Genomic DNA, 18,433 nt, shown 5'->3' with positions numbered 1-18,433 from the left:
GACACGTCCAGTGAAATTAATTAGACTTTTGGAAAGGTGATCTTTCCTTTGATTCTATGACCGATCAACAACTAAATAAGGTGTAACTTGAATAGTTTGACCCAATAATTCAACTGTTCCCGATCACAGTAGTCAAGATAACTACCAAATTCTGTTTCTAAAAGATTGGCTAGGGGTGGCACAGTGCAGGCAGTTCAACTTACTTCATATTTGTTACTCACCTTACACTAGCATTTCTTCTTACTGAATAACTACAAAAAGACAGGGACTGCTGAGGGCATCGTCTTACAGAAATTTGTGTAATAGAGTCATTAAGTGAAGTCGAAAGTGAGGCAGGATGCTACAGGAAGAGAAAGGTTATTTTTTGAATAGTTGCATGAATTCATGCTGTATTTTTCAAAAAAAGATCTGAAAACCCAAGGTATCCATGCAAGGTGATTAAGGAAAATTCAACCATTGTGGTGTCTTAGTATTCCTGCCTTTCTAGAGTAGTTAGGACCTCTGCAGGAAAATGTGTTGGGATCTGCAAATTTTACTTGACTGAAAAAGCTCTGCTAAGGATGTCTGTCTTCTGCAACTGAGTTCTGAGGTGTTACTGAAAGGGTTATTTAGGTTGAATGGCATTTTCCCAGTCCAGTTTTAGGTTATGTTTGTGATTAATTCATGCCACCTCAATTTCGTGGTTTTTTATGTATATGTAGGCATGAGAGTTAACTTATGTTTTTATTCATTTAGTTGTCTTTCTTGAACAGTATTAGTGTGTTTTGTATAATCATTTAGCTTGCTACTTTGGGAGATATGCTAGTACAGAAATAGCCTGACTTATTGAAGAAGGAGAGATTGGAACAAGGGTGGGCGCAAGTACTCAGTTTGTGTCTGGTTTTAAAAAATATATAGTAAATTTATTGTAGGGTAAGAAATAGCACCACATATCCTGTGATATTTCAATGCATGACAATTAATGTATTGTACTAGAGGTGTGAAGAGGGATAGTAAAACATGGTCTGTTTACGGTCCACGAAAGTCCTATCAAGTTCATTTCTAGGATATTTTTCACCTCAGTTAGGGGAAAATGTATTTTGCAATCTGAAGTCTTGCTGCTGTGCTACATGTGGATTCAGTATTATAGGAAGGTCTTTCTCCTGAGAAAGCAGTTACCCTATATCTCGCCCAGCAAAATGTGCTGTCAGAGACCAAGATATATACCTGGTTTATATTGATGTTTATACCTGGTGTGTGTATATATATATATATACCTGGTGATTTTGATGTTTAATCTGATTAAAAGGCATAATGGAGAAACACAGCAGTTCTCTTTATATGAGCAAATGTGGAATTTGTTTTTAAATCAAGCAGAAGTGCAGTAATATTTCATTTAAAGTAACAACAAAACCACCCCACTGATTCCTTTGTTTGACCCAGAGAAAGTACAAGGGGGAGATAGATATGGAGGCACAGAAAGATTTTTATACTTCAGTTCTGGACAGAAGATCTAAGTTAGAGCCTCTGATGGACTTGTCAAGGACTGCTTATAAAACAAACTTTCAGAGAAGGAAGGCTCACATACGGTAATACTGAGTGGAAGCCTTCAGAGATTTGTTTAAGGGAAATCTAAGTTACATCTTCCATGTAGTGAAAATTCAGCACTTCTCTATTACAGTTAGGTATCCTCCTGGAGTTTTGGGCAAACAGACTTTCTTCTTTGGTTCAAACGCTGTGGTTAAGTATTCTGTGTTCATGTTTTATGGAACTCAGGTAATTAAACCATCTTTCTGACAGCAAACACCAGATCCTACGAAGAATTTCCGGCTCTTTATCATACAACTGACTTTATTTCCCCTCAAAATAAAGCAAAATCTTGCCTTTGATAGGAGTGAAACTTAAAAAAGAGAACATTTGTAAGCAGATTAAAACAGTGATCTGTTTATGATGTAATAGAATGCATCTATTGTTATAGTAATAGAAAGAAATAGAAATGCGAACTGAACAATGAGCTACAGCTAATGGAATTGTATGAAGTCTTAATTTTGATTTATTTTTTCCTTCCCCATGATCCACATTTTTAACTATTACTGTGTACTTTCAACAGGCAAGAAATTGTGTTCCAGTTTGAACTTTTAAATTCCTCACTTCATCAAGGGACCTTGCAAAATATTAGTCTGCTTTTCTAATAAAAATATTTAGCAATCTTACTATTATATGCCCATTTTTCAGTGGATATAAATGATTTGGGTTCACAGGTAGATCAGAATTGCATTCATATATGTTAACTATAAAAATTTAGGAGACTAATAATTCATTATTTTAATTATTTGTAATGCTTGAAAATGCTTTCTTAAAATCATTTTCCTTCCATATCGACTAACAAGAGTAAAGGTACAAAAGAGCCAGATACTGTTGTTTTCGTTTAAGAGGTTTCATTTTCGGTTGAGAGAATGTTGTCACTGTGTGTGCACTGGGTCTTCACAGTTGCCTAGGGTCAGCCTCCGGTTTGTAGTTGAGACATCTTTGGTGTGACCCAGTCTAAGTGTTCTTACAGTTCTTACTGTTTGCAAACCTAAAGGCGCTTCGATCTAGACAGGTTGACATTGCCAGTTAAGAATTCCAGAATCTATAACAAGACAAAAGATAAATGTGATTCAGGTCTCTTGTTATCTTTTCTTCATTTTAGAGTAAAATAGTTAGAGTGCTAAATTTGTGGCAGAAGAATAATGTGTTCAAGAGTGAAATTATTCAGCCTCTCTTGGATATGGCAGCAGGAATTCCTCCTCCCGTTGTGACCCCTGTCTTGCCCAGCACTACAGCTGCTATGAGCAACAATACACCAGGTAAACAAAAACAGATTGAAGTCATACTTTGAATCAAAACACTTCTGTCAGCTTTGGTATGTTGGCTGTTAATGTGCTGAATTATCTCACTGATTTCCTTTAGATAAATCAAATGAATGCTAGAAAGAAGACTGTACAACCACCATCGAAATCAGGGAAAGGGGGAAACATTATTATAAAGGCAGACTTGGATCATTTTGTGCTCCAAGCACCTTTCTTACTTATATATGTAGATGGCAGGGAAATGGATTTTCAACTTTTTCACTTTGTGGAGATTTTTTTGTTCAAGGTTGGGATGTACAAGAAATTGTCCATATAGGAATTGAGTTTTGGCACCTCCTCTTGACCTGCTTTGTAACCCACCTTTTGCTGATCCCATGCTGAAAAGCAGTGAGGTGGACAAATCCAACTTAGTGTTCATGGGGAAAGTAAATATGTGAAAGTTTCAACTCTTGGATTGCCTTGCTGCATCTTCTAGCTCAGTATTTTTTATGTTGATTAATTTGACTACATTAAATTGTTGAAATCGTAGATCTACTTTAATGTTTCCTTAAATTCTGATGCAAATTGACTTTTAAAACAGTAATCTAGTTACATTTAGCATTCATCAGCATATCTCTACTTTTGAGCTACAAGTGCAAAAGTATTTGCAGGGATGGAGGATTCTTCTGCGTTATGACATGAAACTAATTATCAGATTGCTGATTTTGTCTCAGTGTTTCTCTTGAGAAAAAAGAATAAAATGAGCAATCCTCATGAATCCATCCAGCTGTTGCAGGTTGAAATTTTTAGTAGAATCCTTAAGGCTCCCCCTGTGGTTAAAGTGTGAATCCAGTAAAATTAGGGCTAGCAGACAAGTAGATTGCTAACAATTACCTTTTGGTATATAAAATTTCCAGTAAACATTCTGGAATAGTGTGTGAAACATTTTTACTTGGCCTTCATCAGGGTTTTTGTTAGTAGTCCCAGTAGGTCAGTAGTGGAAAGAGCTGTGAACTACTCTAACACAGACTAATTCTGCTACTCGAGGAATGTTGATGTGAGTTGTGTTATTTTTGTGTGCTCTGTATGTATGTGAGAAAAATAGTTTCAACTGATGTTTTTCTTCTCTAACACTATTTTGAAGTCTGTTTGTAAAAATATTTTGACATACTGGATTTTCTCTTTTTTTAGGGACACCTGTGACTCCAGTTACTCCGGCCAACGTGGCGCAGAGTTTACCTGATCCTTGGGTATCTCAGATTGCTAACACAGATACCCTTGCCGCAGTTGCACAAATTTTACAGAGTCCTCAAGGCCAACAGGTAGACAGTTACACTATAGACTCTGTGATACCTTGTGTCTTTAAAGTACACTTAAGAAATGCTTTCAGGAGTATCTCTTAGTTTTGTGTCCAGTATTCATATGAACTATACCGTGAGGTTGTTCATGACAAAAAAGTTCCTGGTCAACTAAAACTTTTTGTTACCTTTGGTAACCAACCCTGTTTGTTCCTTAAAAGTATCGCAGAAGATGACTTTTGCTAAGATGGTCTGTAATACATACTTGTCTATATAGTATTGCAGATGGCTAAATCAAGAGCAACATTAAGATTTCATGGATATAGGTATAAAATGGAATGTAAGTTAAAGGATGTTAACTGCTGAATGCTCCAAGAAGAGCTAAACATTGTACAAAATTATATAACAGAGATTAATTCATTCAGGAAATGTATGCTTTGTTGATTCATTTTTTATCTTTCTATTAGCTAAACGTTTTTTTAACTGCAAAACAGGTTTTGTTTTGCAGCATTCAAAGATAAGGTCTTGGAATTTACTGTGTTTTTCAGTTTTTAAATGCTCAACTCCAAAAAATTGTCTTGATGTCCAGCATCACAAGGACTGCTTGTCCTCTTAACTTGCAGTTATATAAGTTTAGCATACACAATTAACTTTCTGTAAAAATGTAGACCATAATTTTTCAGTCTATGCTAAAGATATGGTACCCACATAACTTGGCCATTATGATTTTTATGTGGACTGAGGAATGGGTTGTTTTACCTACTGGGTTACCAAACAAAAATCCCATGCATATGAAGGAGAAGCAGTCACCAGTGAACTGGTGCTGACAATAACAACTTAGTGAACATATTTTATAGTATTCAGCTAAGCGGAGTTGTCTGTAATTGTTCATAAGTCAGTTGTTCATAAGTCAAGTGGAGGAAGTATTTTCACCTGATTGCACTGAAAGAAATTGATGAGTCATTGAAAAGCAGAGCAAAATGAGGTTTTGGGATAATCTGTGAAATGTGGAGGAAATATAGTGGAATAGCTCGTAAACAAGGAAGGGATGTGAAATGAGAATGGGAAATACGTGGAAAGTCAGTAAGGTAATTTTAAAGATTATGCCGTAGAGAATATTTATAAAAAAGAGAAGACTATGAAGCAAGATAAAAAAATGAAGATGAGAAGGGAATTAGGGTTTTAAAGACAGCAGATCACAAAAAAAATAACATTTGGATATTTATCTTAAAGTAGTCTTAAGCAGAAGTGTGGAGACAGACTGGGTACACAATAAATATGTACATGAAGATGTCTAGGATTAGTAGAGGAACTATGACATTTGCTTCCATCCTGCCCATCTCTTTTCTTCCTGTTCTCTAAGACACTCTGTCTGCCACAGCCTCCCCCTGCTCCCCAGCTCCAAAGACTTTCATTTAATCTTATGATTGTGTTTTATGGGTGAGGATGCATGCAGGTAAATTGAGAGTCTAGACATAGGATAGGACAGACTAAGAAAGATGTGACCAACAAGAATGTGAAAACAGCAAGAATGGTGACCACCCAGGATTTTTCCACTCTAGGGCTTCCATTTCTCCTTCTTCAGTTTGATTCCTTCGTACTTGGAGCAATGCACAAGGTGAACCAGCTGTATTTGCCAAGATGGGAGGGGGAACTCTTCAGCTTTGCCTATTGCAGTAATCAATGAAAGCTCTTGATGAGGTAGAACAACAATTGAAGCATTTTCAGAGGCTCTGCTGTATAAGGGATCTGTATAACTGTTTTTAAAAGAATAGGAAGAATTGCTTCACATTATCAGAAGGTAACTCTAAAACAACCTTGAAAAAGGGTCACATGTTTTTGATGCATTATGGAAAAGAAGTTCAACCTCATCAGTTTATGCAGTTTCTAGTGAGGCCTAGTAAGAAGGGAGGGGGATTGAACCCTGCAAGAGTTCAGTGGAGAACCCTATAAGGAGTTGCAATATGAATGTAAGGGTAATCAGGGACTAATGTCAGCATAGTTTGAACTAGCTGGATTTGTTCAACCTTTTTTCCACAAATAACTTAAGATAAGGCTTCAGGGATTTACCGCATGGCACATCAAAGGACTGCTTCCTGTAGTTCCACAGTGCTTTAGGAGAGTTTTTTCCATAGAGTTTGTATTTTTTTCTTAAGGTAAATGTGTACATTTTTATGGAAGCATCCCTATTCAATAGATGAATTGATCTGCACATGAAAAAGCCTTTATTTCCTCATTGGGATAGCTTCTCCAAAAGATTAGATACAGATAGGAATTTGTAGTAAAAAAATGAAGATACACTAGGTAATTGGATTGTACATTTACTTTTTATGTTTTGTTAACATAGCAAGGAAATTGCATCCTATGAGCCCAGATCTGAGTTTCAGCATGAGCTTTCACTTGTGACTAATTCAGAGATATCAGTGCAAGTTCTTCCTGTAGGCAGGTTACATCAACTTAAAGTGGAGCTTGCCACAGTGCAGTTATTTTTTCTATACAAATGTTGTTACAGCATACAGAGTTTCCTAATATAGGTGGGCCCTTGGGAAGCTGGAGTAGGCTAACAGATATTTTTCAGGTCAGAAGGAATCAAACTGGAGAAACAGAAGAGGGGGAACCCTAGAAAGCAGGAAATCCTGAGTGGTGACTGGTCATCATGCAACCTGTCAGAGCAAGTTAGGAGGAAGACACATCTGCATGTCTTATCAACCCCAGAAAACAAGTTAGCCAGTAAGTGGGAAAAAATTTGCTGTAAAAGAAAACAAATTAGACTAAATAATGGCCATAGGTTAGATGCTACTGCATTCCTGAGGTTTGTTTTACTAATTGGAAGCGGAAAAGTCTATTGTTTCTTTCTCTGCTTAAAAAAAAAAATCTTGTTCAGTGTGTTTGTTATCTTTTCTCTTTTAGCTTCAGCAGTTGATACAGACACTGCAGATACAGCAGCAGAAACCTCAGCCATCGCTACTTCAAGCCCTGGATGCTGGTCTTGTCGTCCAGTTACAGGCCCTCACAGCACAACTTACAGCTGCAGCTGCTGCTGCTAACACACTTAATCCACTGGATCAGAGTGTCTCTTTTAATAAGGTAGAAGTAGAATAGTAGAAATTTGAAGTAGTATTTATTAATAAAATATACGTAAGTGAAAAGTTCTTTTGGATTTTGGTGTTTGACTTTAGAGATTTTAAAAATACATTAATATACTGTAAAGTTATAAAACTGTATTTTAAAAATACAAAACATGTCTAGACAGAGTAGTGTAAATTAAAATATTTTTATGTGAGTTTAGAGCTAAATGCACTTCATAGAATATCTGGAGTTGAAAGGGACCCATAAGAGTCATCAAATATGGTAATGGATTTGATTTAGCAAAGTTAAGCTGTTGTTAAATACTTTTCCTCAGCCTTTGTCACACAGCAGTGAGAATTGTTTCTTACAAGGTAATAAAAGGGTAATATGCAGAAATTAATATACACTGTTTTCTCAGAAGAGTAAAGTGATTGGATTTGTACATTCTTACATTGTAAATTAAATGCCAAGAAAACTTCTATCTTAGCCACAGAGTGATGGAAGTGAATAAAAAAGTCCATGACTGTAGTTAAGACTAGTCCTGCGACACTTTTTAAAGGATGTCAGAACGTAAAACAAACCCAAACAAAGCAAGCCTGTAGGTAAAGAAACTTTGTGTTGCAAAAAACTCAACAACAAAACCCCAAAACAAACTACAAGCAAACCGCAAAACCAGAGTGCTGGAATTTAAGAAAACTAATATAATTGAATGCCAGGTAGCAATTAACCATGCAGGCAATTAAAGTCATAGTAGTATAATAACAGCATAATAAAAAAGTAAGAAATTCTACTCAAAGATTAATAAATAAATAAATAAGTAAACCAGGTTCTATTATCTTTGGAAGAAACAGTTTGCAAGATAAACCTACAGATAATCTTGGTAGGATTGTCCTGGAGTGAATAAATAATAAGAATAAGGAAGTTGGAAAAGCAAAAAACCTTTTTTTTTCTTAACTCAGATAGTCTCCTTTTCAGGAAATTAGCTGCTCAGACTGACACGTACTCAGTTTAAAGATTTAAGACAATTTATCTTGTGTTTAAGAGTTGTCATTGCTAATGAAAGTAATGCAGCAGCTGTAAAAATAAGTCAGGAAGAAAATGGCCTGTACTCATCTTATATAACAGCTGTAACCATCAAGTAGGGTATAATCCCAGGGAATTTAATGCATCAGTTAATAGGGACTGCCATATAAAAAGTAATTAAGAATGTGGCATTATTCCTCAGACTTCAATTCCAGAGTTTACTTGAATAGGTATACTTGTACATGTGGCTATCTTGAATATTGGACAGCTTAACTGAAGCAAATTGAAAGAATTCACATTCTGATGAGATGTTTATATACAGCCATAAAAAAGCATCTTTTATGAGAAATAAAGAGTAAATATTTAAATCCAGAGGAAATTGTGAAGCATAGTTTTCATTCTGTGATATAACGTTGGTGAATTGGATAACAAGTATGAATAGCACAGGAGGATACTTCTGATGACTGCATAAGTATCCATCTTTTTAAAAAAAATCCCTATTTTTAATATATTTGGCAGTCCTTTCAATCCTTTGTTTTCAAGCTCTTCAGTCTATAGCATCTTGTGGTAATAAGTTGTGCACATTAATATGTGTTGTGTGAAAAATTCTTTTGGCAACATCAGAAGCGCCTGTTTTCTCAACTTGCTGCATAACCATATCCTTGCGTTATGGGAAAGAAAGATTTTTGATCAGCATTTCCTATGCATTTGTACTGTTCATTTTATTTTAATTTCCAAAGAGAATATCCTGATTCTTAAGAAGAATTTTGTTTCTTTTTGAACAAAAACCTTTTTCCATGTCTTTAATAATTTTATAGCTTTTTCTGAATATACTTTCCTCTTAGCTAAATAAAGTAACATTCATTAAAAGTTTTGTGCTTTTTCTGTACATGTGTGTGGTACATTAAACTTGGATCCAATATTTAATTTGGTTTAATTACCATTACTTTATTTTGGAGAGTATTTGTTTACAAACCATGTAAAAATTAAGGTTTTTCAGTTCAGATTTTTCCTTTCAATATGTTACTTAAAACAAATGCAAGCAAAAATCATGGTGCACGTTTACGTGTCTTGGCTGGAAGTTTTTTGATTTTCTCTGGCCTCAGTTAATCTAAATGCTTCTTTTGCATATCATGAACTATTGACTACCTTCCATTTATTTCTTTTCTCAGATATATAAATAGTATGTATTCTGATTTTTTCTTTTTTTACTTTGTCATGATGGAAGATACGTGATGACTAATAATATTTTAAGTTCAAGACTGATTTTTTTCTACAATGCATGGGGTTTTTTAGAGCAGCAGCATTTTGTAAGTGCTTCACTGGAAAATATTCCAACTATACAAACAAGGCAGTTACTGTTTTAAATGGATTAGATATATATGGTGAAAGTTGTTCTGGATTTTAGCATCCCATATCACATAAGCTTGATGGTCTTTGTTTCTGATGTGTTTTCTCAGAGGCATATTCAGTCCTGCTTTCATAAACACTAGATTATTACATTGGGAAAAGTAGTTAAAAACTCTTGATTGATCAGTCTTCAAGTCAACTTAATGCTTTGCTCTTCTTACTGGACTCCATTACTTGAGAGTAAGTAGAGCATCTTGTGAAAGAAAATGGTCTATGGGATCATCATGGCTTGTTGCTGAAGCCATTTTTTGCCTTGGTATTTCAAAGTAACTGCCCTACGTTCTCATCCTCTTGTTTTTTTTCTTCTGAGATTAAGGTTTGAGAAGAAGTCATGGTGGTTTGTAGTATTATATTAACTCTGCTTTTCAGAAAACTTCCAGGGGCATGGCTTTAATAGCACAGCTATATCAATTAATAATTGCTGAAAAAAAGGCAGTCTTGCTGACAGATAACATTTGTGGTATTTCTTCATGCATGTTCCTTAGTTTTGTCTTCAAGAAGGTAAACCTTACTAAAATGCTTCTGGGCTTTTTAAAATTAATAGACAAACTTTTTTAGTTCAGCAGAACTCCAATGTAGACATCTTTGTGGATAAAACCGGAAGTTTATCCATATTTTTCTCTGTCAGATACCTTTCTTTATATTCCTCAGAAGGCTTTTTCCTCTTACATGGTAACTGCTTTGATTTTTTTGCAGACTGTGTGAAAAGTTATTTTCAAGGAACAGTATATTTGAAGGAATTCAGGTTGTCTAAATGACGTGTGTGAAAATACAGTAATTCTTTGTGAAGTAATCAAGCTGTGTAGGTCTTCTATTGATATGAGCAGAGCAGTTTGCTGATTGCCAAAGGATTGAATAGTTGGCCCCTTTGTAGTAATTTCTTCTAATTAAAGGTACCGTTACATTAAATTAATCTTTATTTAAGCTTTACTCCAAAGTAGCTGTTAGTTACTATGGAAAGAACATGTGGTTGTATTTGTAGAAGCAGAGCTCAAGAAAGCCAGGGACAAAATTTTGTATTTCATGCGTTCAAGAGTTTGGTAGCAAGAGCAATATGACATTTAATTTTCTATTTAGGTTATTTGCCAAACTTTTTTTTTTTCTCTTAAGTTGAAAAGTAAGAGAATTTTCCTTTTGAAAAGTAAATATGCATAAAGGGACATATAAGAAACATTCAGTAATGTTTATTTTGCTTTCTCCTAGAAGCTGATGGACAGGTTTGACTTTGGGGAAGAATCTGAACAGAATGAAGAACCTAAAAAGGAAACTCCCACTTCCCAGCTGTAAGACCAAGCTATGTTTCTTATGGAAAATGCTAAAATTTGCCTGATGGTAGTTGAACATCAGGATTAAATAAGGAAAATGTTTATTCAGAGCATAAGTACAGTAAAACAGTAGAAAGGGGAAAAACAGTTTACTAAATTAAACATATACATTTTATTGTAAGTCTCTGTGACAGAACTTTTCATGACTTTATCTTAAAGTTAGCACATTCTTTACTTTGTTAGTTATAATGTGATAATGATGATAATAGAAGGTGGAACTAGTTACATTGTCCTCATCATTTTACATTTTAAACTTGAAACTCAGTTGTGTTTAAACCAAGAGAAAAACTGTAGTGTTGGGGTTTTAAAAATTTATTTAAATTATTTCATTTTAGGCCTTTAGTACCAGAATCTGTGAACAACTCGCTTTTTCACCAACTAGCTGAACAGCTACAGCAGCAAAATTTAGAACATCTCAGACAACAGCTCTTGGAGCAGCAGCAGCAGCCTCAAAAGGTAAGAACGCCATCTTGTGGCCGTTGGAATAATTATGTTCTCCACTGATAAAAAGTCATACTCCAGGACAAAAAGATTGTCTTGTTACTGACACTTCGCTTATAATGAAAACCTTTGTCTCTAAATGACCATCTAACAGTCTTGTGGAATAAGTGGAAAAGAGTGCTAAAAGCAAAAAAAAACCCACAATGAAATGTGTAGGGTGTACATTTTGCTTCTTTTAGGAAAGAGTACTCTTTAGCTTAGAGTGATTGAGCTTTGGCTGTTCAGTTCTTTATATGGGGAAAAAAAGCTTTCCCATTTATGGGTAGAATATTTACTCGACTCACCCCTTACTATTTGATTTTCTATTCCAAGTCCTGAAGGTTTTTTTCCCTTCAGATCCACTCAACTTTTTGTCTAGTCAGTATGGAGAGAAAGATTTATTTTCATCTTGATAGCAGCTAAAAGACAGAAACTTCTGCTGGAACTACTTTGTAATGATTGCAGCATGTTATGAGGAATATTTTCTTTAATCTGTGTGCAAGTTTCATTGAGAAAGATTAAGGGAAAGAGAAGGAAAGATAAAGCATAAAACACAATTATTAAACATCTGTTGAGCAGAGAGAGAGGATAGAAGGAGCAACAACAAATGTAGGAGTTGATAACAAGAAACAGATTGTTGAAGAATAATTAAATATAAAGAAAATGAGACAAAACATACTGTGAAGAGGCAAATAAATTAACTGAATTATGGTGGAATTTTTTTTTTACTAACTCCTTATAAGCAGTTTAAAAAAATATGAAGATTAAATAAAATTTTTACAACTCATTCTGCTAACTTTCTGTCATTCTCTTGGCAGATAGAACACCTAGCATTTGTTTAATTAAAAACTTAGTTATAATGTGGATCACTGAAATATTTACCTGCAATATTGAATTATAGATTTAAAATTACTTTTCAAAATTGTCCTGATAGCATTTCTGAGTATTTTAATTTCTTTTATTCTAGTTCTTGAATTTATTTTGTGTCTTAGAGATATTTGTTCCAAATCTCTACTTTCAGGCAATGTAGATTTTTTTCTCTAGCAAATCAACAATGCATATAGTATTCTACATTTTTTTAAATTTTGATGGTTTTTCAGAACTGCTTGTTTTGTTAGGTGTCTTGTAATTGACATATTGACATAAATGACATAACAACCTCCCTTATTTTTCAGTAAGTACTTGTCTTAAATCATGCACTGTAAGAAAGTTTGGACTAGTGAATTTTTTTAACTAATTCAATTGGTGTTGCAAATATTTTTATGATATTAGGCTCAAAATAAAATTTATTAATGCGTGTGCATGGGTGACAGGTGAGTATCTTTCCAAGTCACTGTACATACAGCTACATTTGGTCTGTGAATATTTGCTTTGACATCAGCTGAATTAAGCAACAAATTGAATCATGTACTTTGTGTGTACTGCATTTTTTTGATTCAGCAAATAGATACTAATCTTTTTTATAATCAGGAGTATTAGTTATTTGAAGATTTTGTATTTAAGGAGGATACAATAAAAGTAATGGAGTGACATCCAGCTCAGCTTTCATATGAATGGGAAGTGGGAAAATAAGAGAAACTTGATAAATAGTTTTTCAGAGTAGCAGTAGTATTATTTCCATGTAGTATTACGTTTCGACACAGGAAATATTTTTAAATATGAGGAGTTTTATGGTATATTATCTTGTTATGTAGGCAAGCCCTGAGGAGAATCAAGAAGGAAATTTTGGTTCAGAGCACTCTGCATCACCATCACAAGGGAGTAGTCAACAGCAGTTTTTAGAAGTGGAAACAAATGTAGATGATTCAATGGATATTCAACAACAGGTAAAACTATTTAAAATTTGATTACAGAAGTTGAAAGGAAGACACATATTAACATGCTTTCAAGTCATATATGTTGTGAGTATATTTATTATATGTTAGTGAACATCTTTTATGTCTGACCTCAGGACATGGATATAGATGAAGCTCAGGATATTGCTGAAGAAGAGATATTTGAACAAGAAGAAAAGAAATCAGCTGTTCGTTCAAGATCAAGAACTCGTTCAAGATCTCGCTCAAGGTTTCATAATTAGCTTGAATTGTTTTCTGAAAATAAGTTGCAATTTCTGATTGTCAGTCTCAATTACATATCTTCCAAAATGGTCATGAACAGTTTTTGGCAATGAAAAGTGTTCATTTAATATTTGTGTGCTAGATGTAGACTTTCTGTATGACAGTTCATTTGCTGTATCTGTGCTTTACCTGAAATTTTTTAAGACTTGTTCAGGTAACAGAAATAACGAACACTAGCCACCTGGACAGGCTTCCTGTGCCAGTGAAATAGAACATTTTGAATGTGTTTGGTTTGGTTTGGATTTTTTTAAGGGTGTATATTCTACACCCTTAAATGGGTAGAAGATACATACCCATTGGGTAGAATAAATGGTGTATATTCTACCCAAATGGCATTCAGTTTATCTCCAGAAGCAATTTGAGTGTCTGGAAATTATTGAGTGAGTGGAAATGTCAGCATAGTGCTTAAAGTTTGTAGTTAAAAGACAACTAAGTTAGAATATTTTTTTTAAACTCGGCATACTAAAATTAAGTATCTTGCAGGTCACCAAGAAAACGAAGGTCTAGATCACGGTCTGGTTCTCGTAAGCGTAAACACAGAAAACGTTCACGCTCAAGATCAAGGGAAAGGAAGAGAAAGTCATCTCGGTCATACTCCAGTGAAAGAAGGGCTAGGGAAAGGGAAAAAGAACGTCAGAAAAAGGGATTGCCTCCTATACGGTCAAAAACACTAAGTGGTAAGTGGCAGCTGCTTAGTGTTTTAATAATGTAGAATTAAAGGGAAAAAAGGCTTTGTTTTCACTGAAAGAACAAGATTTATCCTAAGTATCGTCACAAAATACAGTCACCATATTCTTATTTGTAAGTTTCATTTCTGATGTTTCATGCAACTTAGACAGGTACATCATGTCATCTCAGAGGAAAGCAGGTATCATACTGTTCTACTGATGTTTTTACCCACACTGTTGCACTAATGATTTTATTTCTGAAAAGAGTGCAACAGGGGCTGTCCCCAGTTTACAATCTGCTTTGTCTTTAATGCTGTCTTTAATGGAGCATTTGAAGATGTTCAACACTTCATCTGAAAATTGTTATGCTGATAAGATATTAAAACTTGGGGTACACACTTTGAACACTTTGATGGGTATCTTGGAGGCCCATGTTTTAAAATTTTTACAGTGCTTTATAAAGTCCTTTCTAAGGAATGTAGAGCCAGAGCAGCTGGAATTTGCTATTGGAAAACAGACCATAATGATTGTATCTTAAAAAAGTATTAAAAAATCAACTGGATTTCAGCCTCTGCAGAGTGTTGCTGTGCACTGCTATCATTTCTGCAGAGAATTTACATACTAAAAAAAAGGAAGGTAGTAAGGAGAAAAAGAACTTATCTGCACCGTTACTTAAAGAAAACGTGTTTTGAGAATTTGTTTAGATAGGTTATACACAGTTTCTGATGTAGTTTTCCATCTGTCTTGTGTCTTAAAGCTGTATTGTTTATCTGACAAGATAAGCAGCTCAAAACTCATTTTTGCAAAGGAAAGACTGTTCTGTTCTCTTCACAGTAATATTTTACGTCATTCCAAGCTGACTTTAAACTCGGGACTGTGCTACAGTTTAGATGCTTTTTTTTTTCCTTCTCTGACTTTTCATGTGAAAAAAGACAAATCTGTTTTATAGTGTATATTTTTCCCAGTAGTCCACAAAGCAGGGAGATGAGAGACAGAGATGTTAAGTAACCTGATGAACAGTAGCAGCATTTGACGTCCTGTGAAGTGTAAAGGAGATATTAAGAAGGCTAAGTGAAGTGTGGAAAACTTTGGAGGGAGGTGAATGAATAAATAAGTAGGTAATTCACCCAACAAGCATTCTACTTAATGAATTTTTTCAGTGACAACCACTATCATCACTTGCTGAGATCTGAAGAATTGTTTCATAGAGCTTAACACCATGAGATACAAAAGGACCATCTACAAGCCCATGAGGAACAAGAGAAATCTTAACACTGGTCATTCTCAGTACTGCAGAGTATTGACGTCAGTTGAAAATGATAGTTGACAGAGGAATGCACAACTCTGCTTTCCAGTTTATTTCACCAGGATTGGTACAGGAAGGCTTGTTCACATAAGTTGGTTAATATTTGGGAGACAAAGGAATTGGAATCATGTATATATGGGAGAAAGAAGTTTTAGCTCACATGTCAGTAAGTGTTTGTTTGGCCGTGAGGACAGGTAGGCATTTGGAAGGCAGTTGCAGGGATCTGAGCTTGTGATGGAATTGACAAGAATCAGATGTATTGTGGATGTCTTCAGCTCAGTGGGCCTCAGCTAAGTTTTCTTTCTGGGGTGTTCTCCAAGGTAAATTAATAGTATAGTTTTTATTTCACTCAGGTGAAAATGCAGTGCATAATCCTGCAGTATTAAGTTCCTTCTGTAATACACTTCAAGCTAGTTAGAACTTAGTCTTACTTCGTTAATTTGACTTTAAATCCTAGAGGCATGTTTTTTAATGGAAAATAGAATAGAAATGTTTTTTTTTTCCCCAGAAGTAATTTATAATGCAGTGTACCTTAGCTGAAAATCCACAGAATTTTAGTTTTTCATTTCTATTGAAACAACTGTTTCCCTTAAAAGAAAATGAAACAAGAAGAGGGAACACTTGTAGTGAGTATGTTTGGTGATGTTTAACCCTTAAACATTTTTGTTAATGTACTTAATCTGTATATAGTAAGTAACAGATTCACTATTCTTGTGTAATTATAAAACCTTTTGTGTTCATGCTGTAGAGCATTTAAGCTGACATTCTGGTATTTGATTGATGTGAATGTGTCTCTTGACAGTTTGCAGTACTACTCTTTGGGTAGGTCAAGTAGACAAGAAGGCCACACAGCAAGATTTAACCAACTTGTTTGAAGAATTTGGACAAATAGAGTCAATTAATGTAAGTAAGCGCGTTGTTTCTCATTTTCAGGAATTACAGACTAGCAACTTAGGCATACTTACACTTCTGAATTCCTTTTAGCCACTTAAGGTTATATTTAGGAGATTTTGTCACAGTTTAAAAACTGCAGCTATGATATTGGCTCTTGATTTCCATCTACTCTATTTTGAAGCACTAAAGACGGTACACGTCATTCTAAAAAGGCTTTTCTTAAGCTCTAACAATTTATACATTTTTTAAACCAAGGTCTTAACACAAAAGTTGTCTCTTTTTGTGATGTGGCATGGAGCAGGTATCATTTTTCCTTGGGCTAATGGACATAAACTGATGTGTATCCACATTGTTCTTGGTTACATTCCAACAGAGGGTTACTTAAGTTTTATTCTGGATAAAACATTTAGAAGAAAAGAAATTGTACTGTAAACAAATGTTTATTCTAAAATGTGACAGTTAAAAAAATGCTTATGTTCAGGAGATAGAAATCTCATTATTTAATTTGGATTTAGGTGTTTAGAGCAGTACTTCAGTTTTACCTATAATTCAACTTCAAGAGAAAGCATTTTTCTCCTAAAATAATGTATCTACATGAGAGAAAATTGGGGGTTTCCTCTTGCCTCAACAGTTTTAAAATGCATCTAATACAGTTTCATTCATTTCAGATAATATTTTTACTATTTTCCTGCCATGTTAATATATTCAAATATGTAATTAAGAGGAAGTACTTTTTGTGGCATTACAGAATTTTTTAAAAAGCTTCACAAGTCAAAAAAATCAACCCCATAGCCAGACATTTAAGCCTGATTTTGATTTGCAGGGACTAGCAATTAAGAAAGCTAAAAGGAAAGTAACGTAACAACCATAAATGTCCCAGTGCCTGTTATATTTCAAAGACAAACCACACTGTAAATAGCTCATAATAAATAGCAAAGATTACATGCCATGTCATGCAATAAATTAAACATGGTAATGGAAATCACATTTCAGGAATGAGGACTCTGCCCTTAAAAACTGCAAGATACTTTTAATCACTAGTTTGCACCTCTGTGAAAGGTGGTTGCTCAGCTCAGAGAATTTGGAGCTTAAGAAGAGGTAACCTCTGCTTTTCTGAAGTTGTCATAATATAGGTCCCAGTTTTTGCCTGTTCCATATTGTTCAGATCTTTTATGTCGTTTTTAGTACCCGTTCTTCAGCTTGCTCCTGCTTCTTGTAAATGTTAAAACTGAAGTACCCAACCAGTATCACTCATAAGTTTTTCTGATGCTCAAAATTCTTAATATTGCTGATTGAGGTAACAGCTGTTTACAGTGTAAGCCTTGCTTTCTATAGTATTAGTATTCACTTACTGTAGTTGAGTAATCCAAAGTATTGATTTTCCCACTTTTTAAGACTACTGCTGTTTTTCCGTAGATGATTCCCCCAAGAGGTTGTGCTTATGTCTGTATGGTACATAGACAAGATGCGTATCGTGCTCTTCAGAAACTTAGTTCTGGGTCTTATAAAATTGGATCTAAAATTATTAAGGTAAGTTGATTTTAATCAAAGGATGCTGTCCATTTCAAGTACAGTATAGTTTTAATATGATGATTTGTCATTTAACAGCTGTTTGTTCAAATGTAAAATATGGAGAAGAAGAAGGAAGCAGTCAAGTGTAAATTGCTGTCTTTCTGTGTAAAAATGCAGCTTTTAACAGGTGATACGAAAGATAGTAAAATGACATTATGACTGGATACTTGGGAAATAAATAGACATTGAAGATTGATCTGCAGTGACAGAAATTGAAGGAAATAATCTGAAATATTACATTCCTAGGTTTTATGATTAAACATTGTCTGGTTTGGGTTTATTTTCAGATTGCCTGGGCTTTGAATAAAGGTGTGAAGACAGAATACAAGCAATTCTGGGATGTGGACCTGGGAGTTTCCTATATCCCATGGGAGAAAGTAAAATTGGATGATTTAGAGGGCTTTGCTGAAGGTGGCATGATTGACCAGGAAACAGTAAATACCGGTACAGACATTCTGACA

At 34.7% G+C, this 18,433-nt stretch overlaps 1 protein-coding gene across 5 annotated transcripts in view; it reads left to right on the top strand.

The window, feature by feature from the left end:
- The window catches only part of SCAF8 (SR-related CTD associated factor 8), an 84,971-nt gene that overhangs the window by 24,194 nt on the left and 42,344 nt on the right, over positions 1–18,433 (top strand). For 3 of the 5 annotated variants that reach the window (XR_003525614.1, XM_027632305.1, XM_027632297.1), the window contains exons 5-15: positions 2,672–2,828; positions 4,002–4,132; positions 7,019–7,195; positions 10,814–10,893; positions 11,271–11,391; positions 13,110–13,241; positions 13,367–13,479; positions 14,016–14,209; positions 16,309–16,409; positions 17,817–17,930; positions 18,260–18,416. Coding sequence is in view for 4 of the 5 variants with exons in the window: in XM_027632305.1 (XP_027488106.1) it covers positions 2,672–2,828; positions 4,002–4,132; positions 7,019–7,195; positions 10,814–10,893; positions 11,271–11,391; positions 13,110–13,241; positions 13,367–13,479; positions 14,016–14,209; positions 16,309–16,409; positions 17,817–17,930; positions 18,260–18,416 (1,477 nt within the window). In the remaining variant the exon portion in view is untranslated. Of the gene's footprint in view, positions 1–2,671; positions 2,829–4,001; positions 4,133–6,709; positions 6,839–7,018; positions 7,196–10,813; positions 10,894–11,270; positions 11,392–13,109; positions 13,242–13,366; positions 13,480–14,015; positions 14,210–16,308; positions 16,410–17,816; positions 17,931–18,259; positions 18,417–18,433 lie in introns of those variants that run through there. The other 2 variants (XM_027632311.1, XM_027632317.1) reach the window with 2 other exon arrangements.

The sequence above is a fragment of the Corapipo altera genome, unplaced genomic scaffold (assembly GCF_003945725.1).
Source record: "Corapipo altera isolate COAL_440 unplaced genomic scaffold, ASM394572v1 2b, whole genome shotgun sequence".
Lineage (NCBI taxonomy): Eukaryota > Metazoa > Chordata > Aves > Passeriformes > Pipridae > Corapipo > Corapipo altera.
This window is presented reverse-complemented; position numbering and strand designations above follow the sequence as displayed.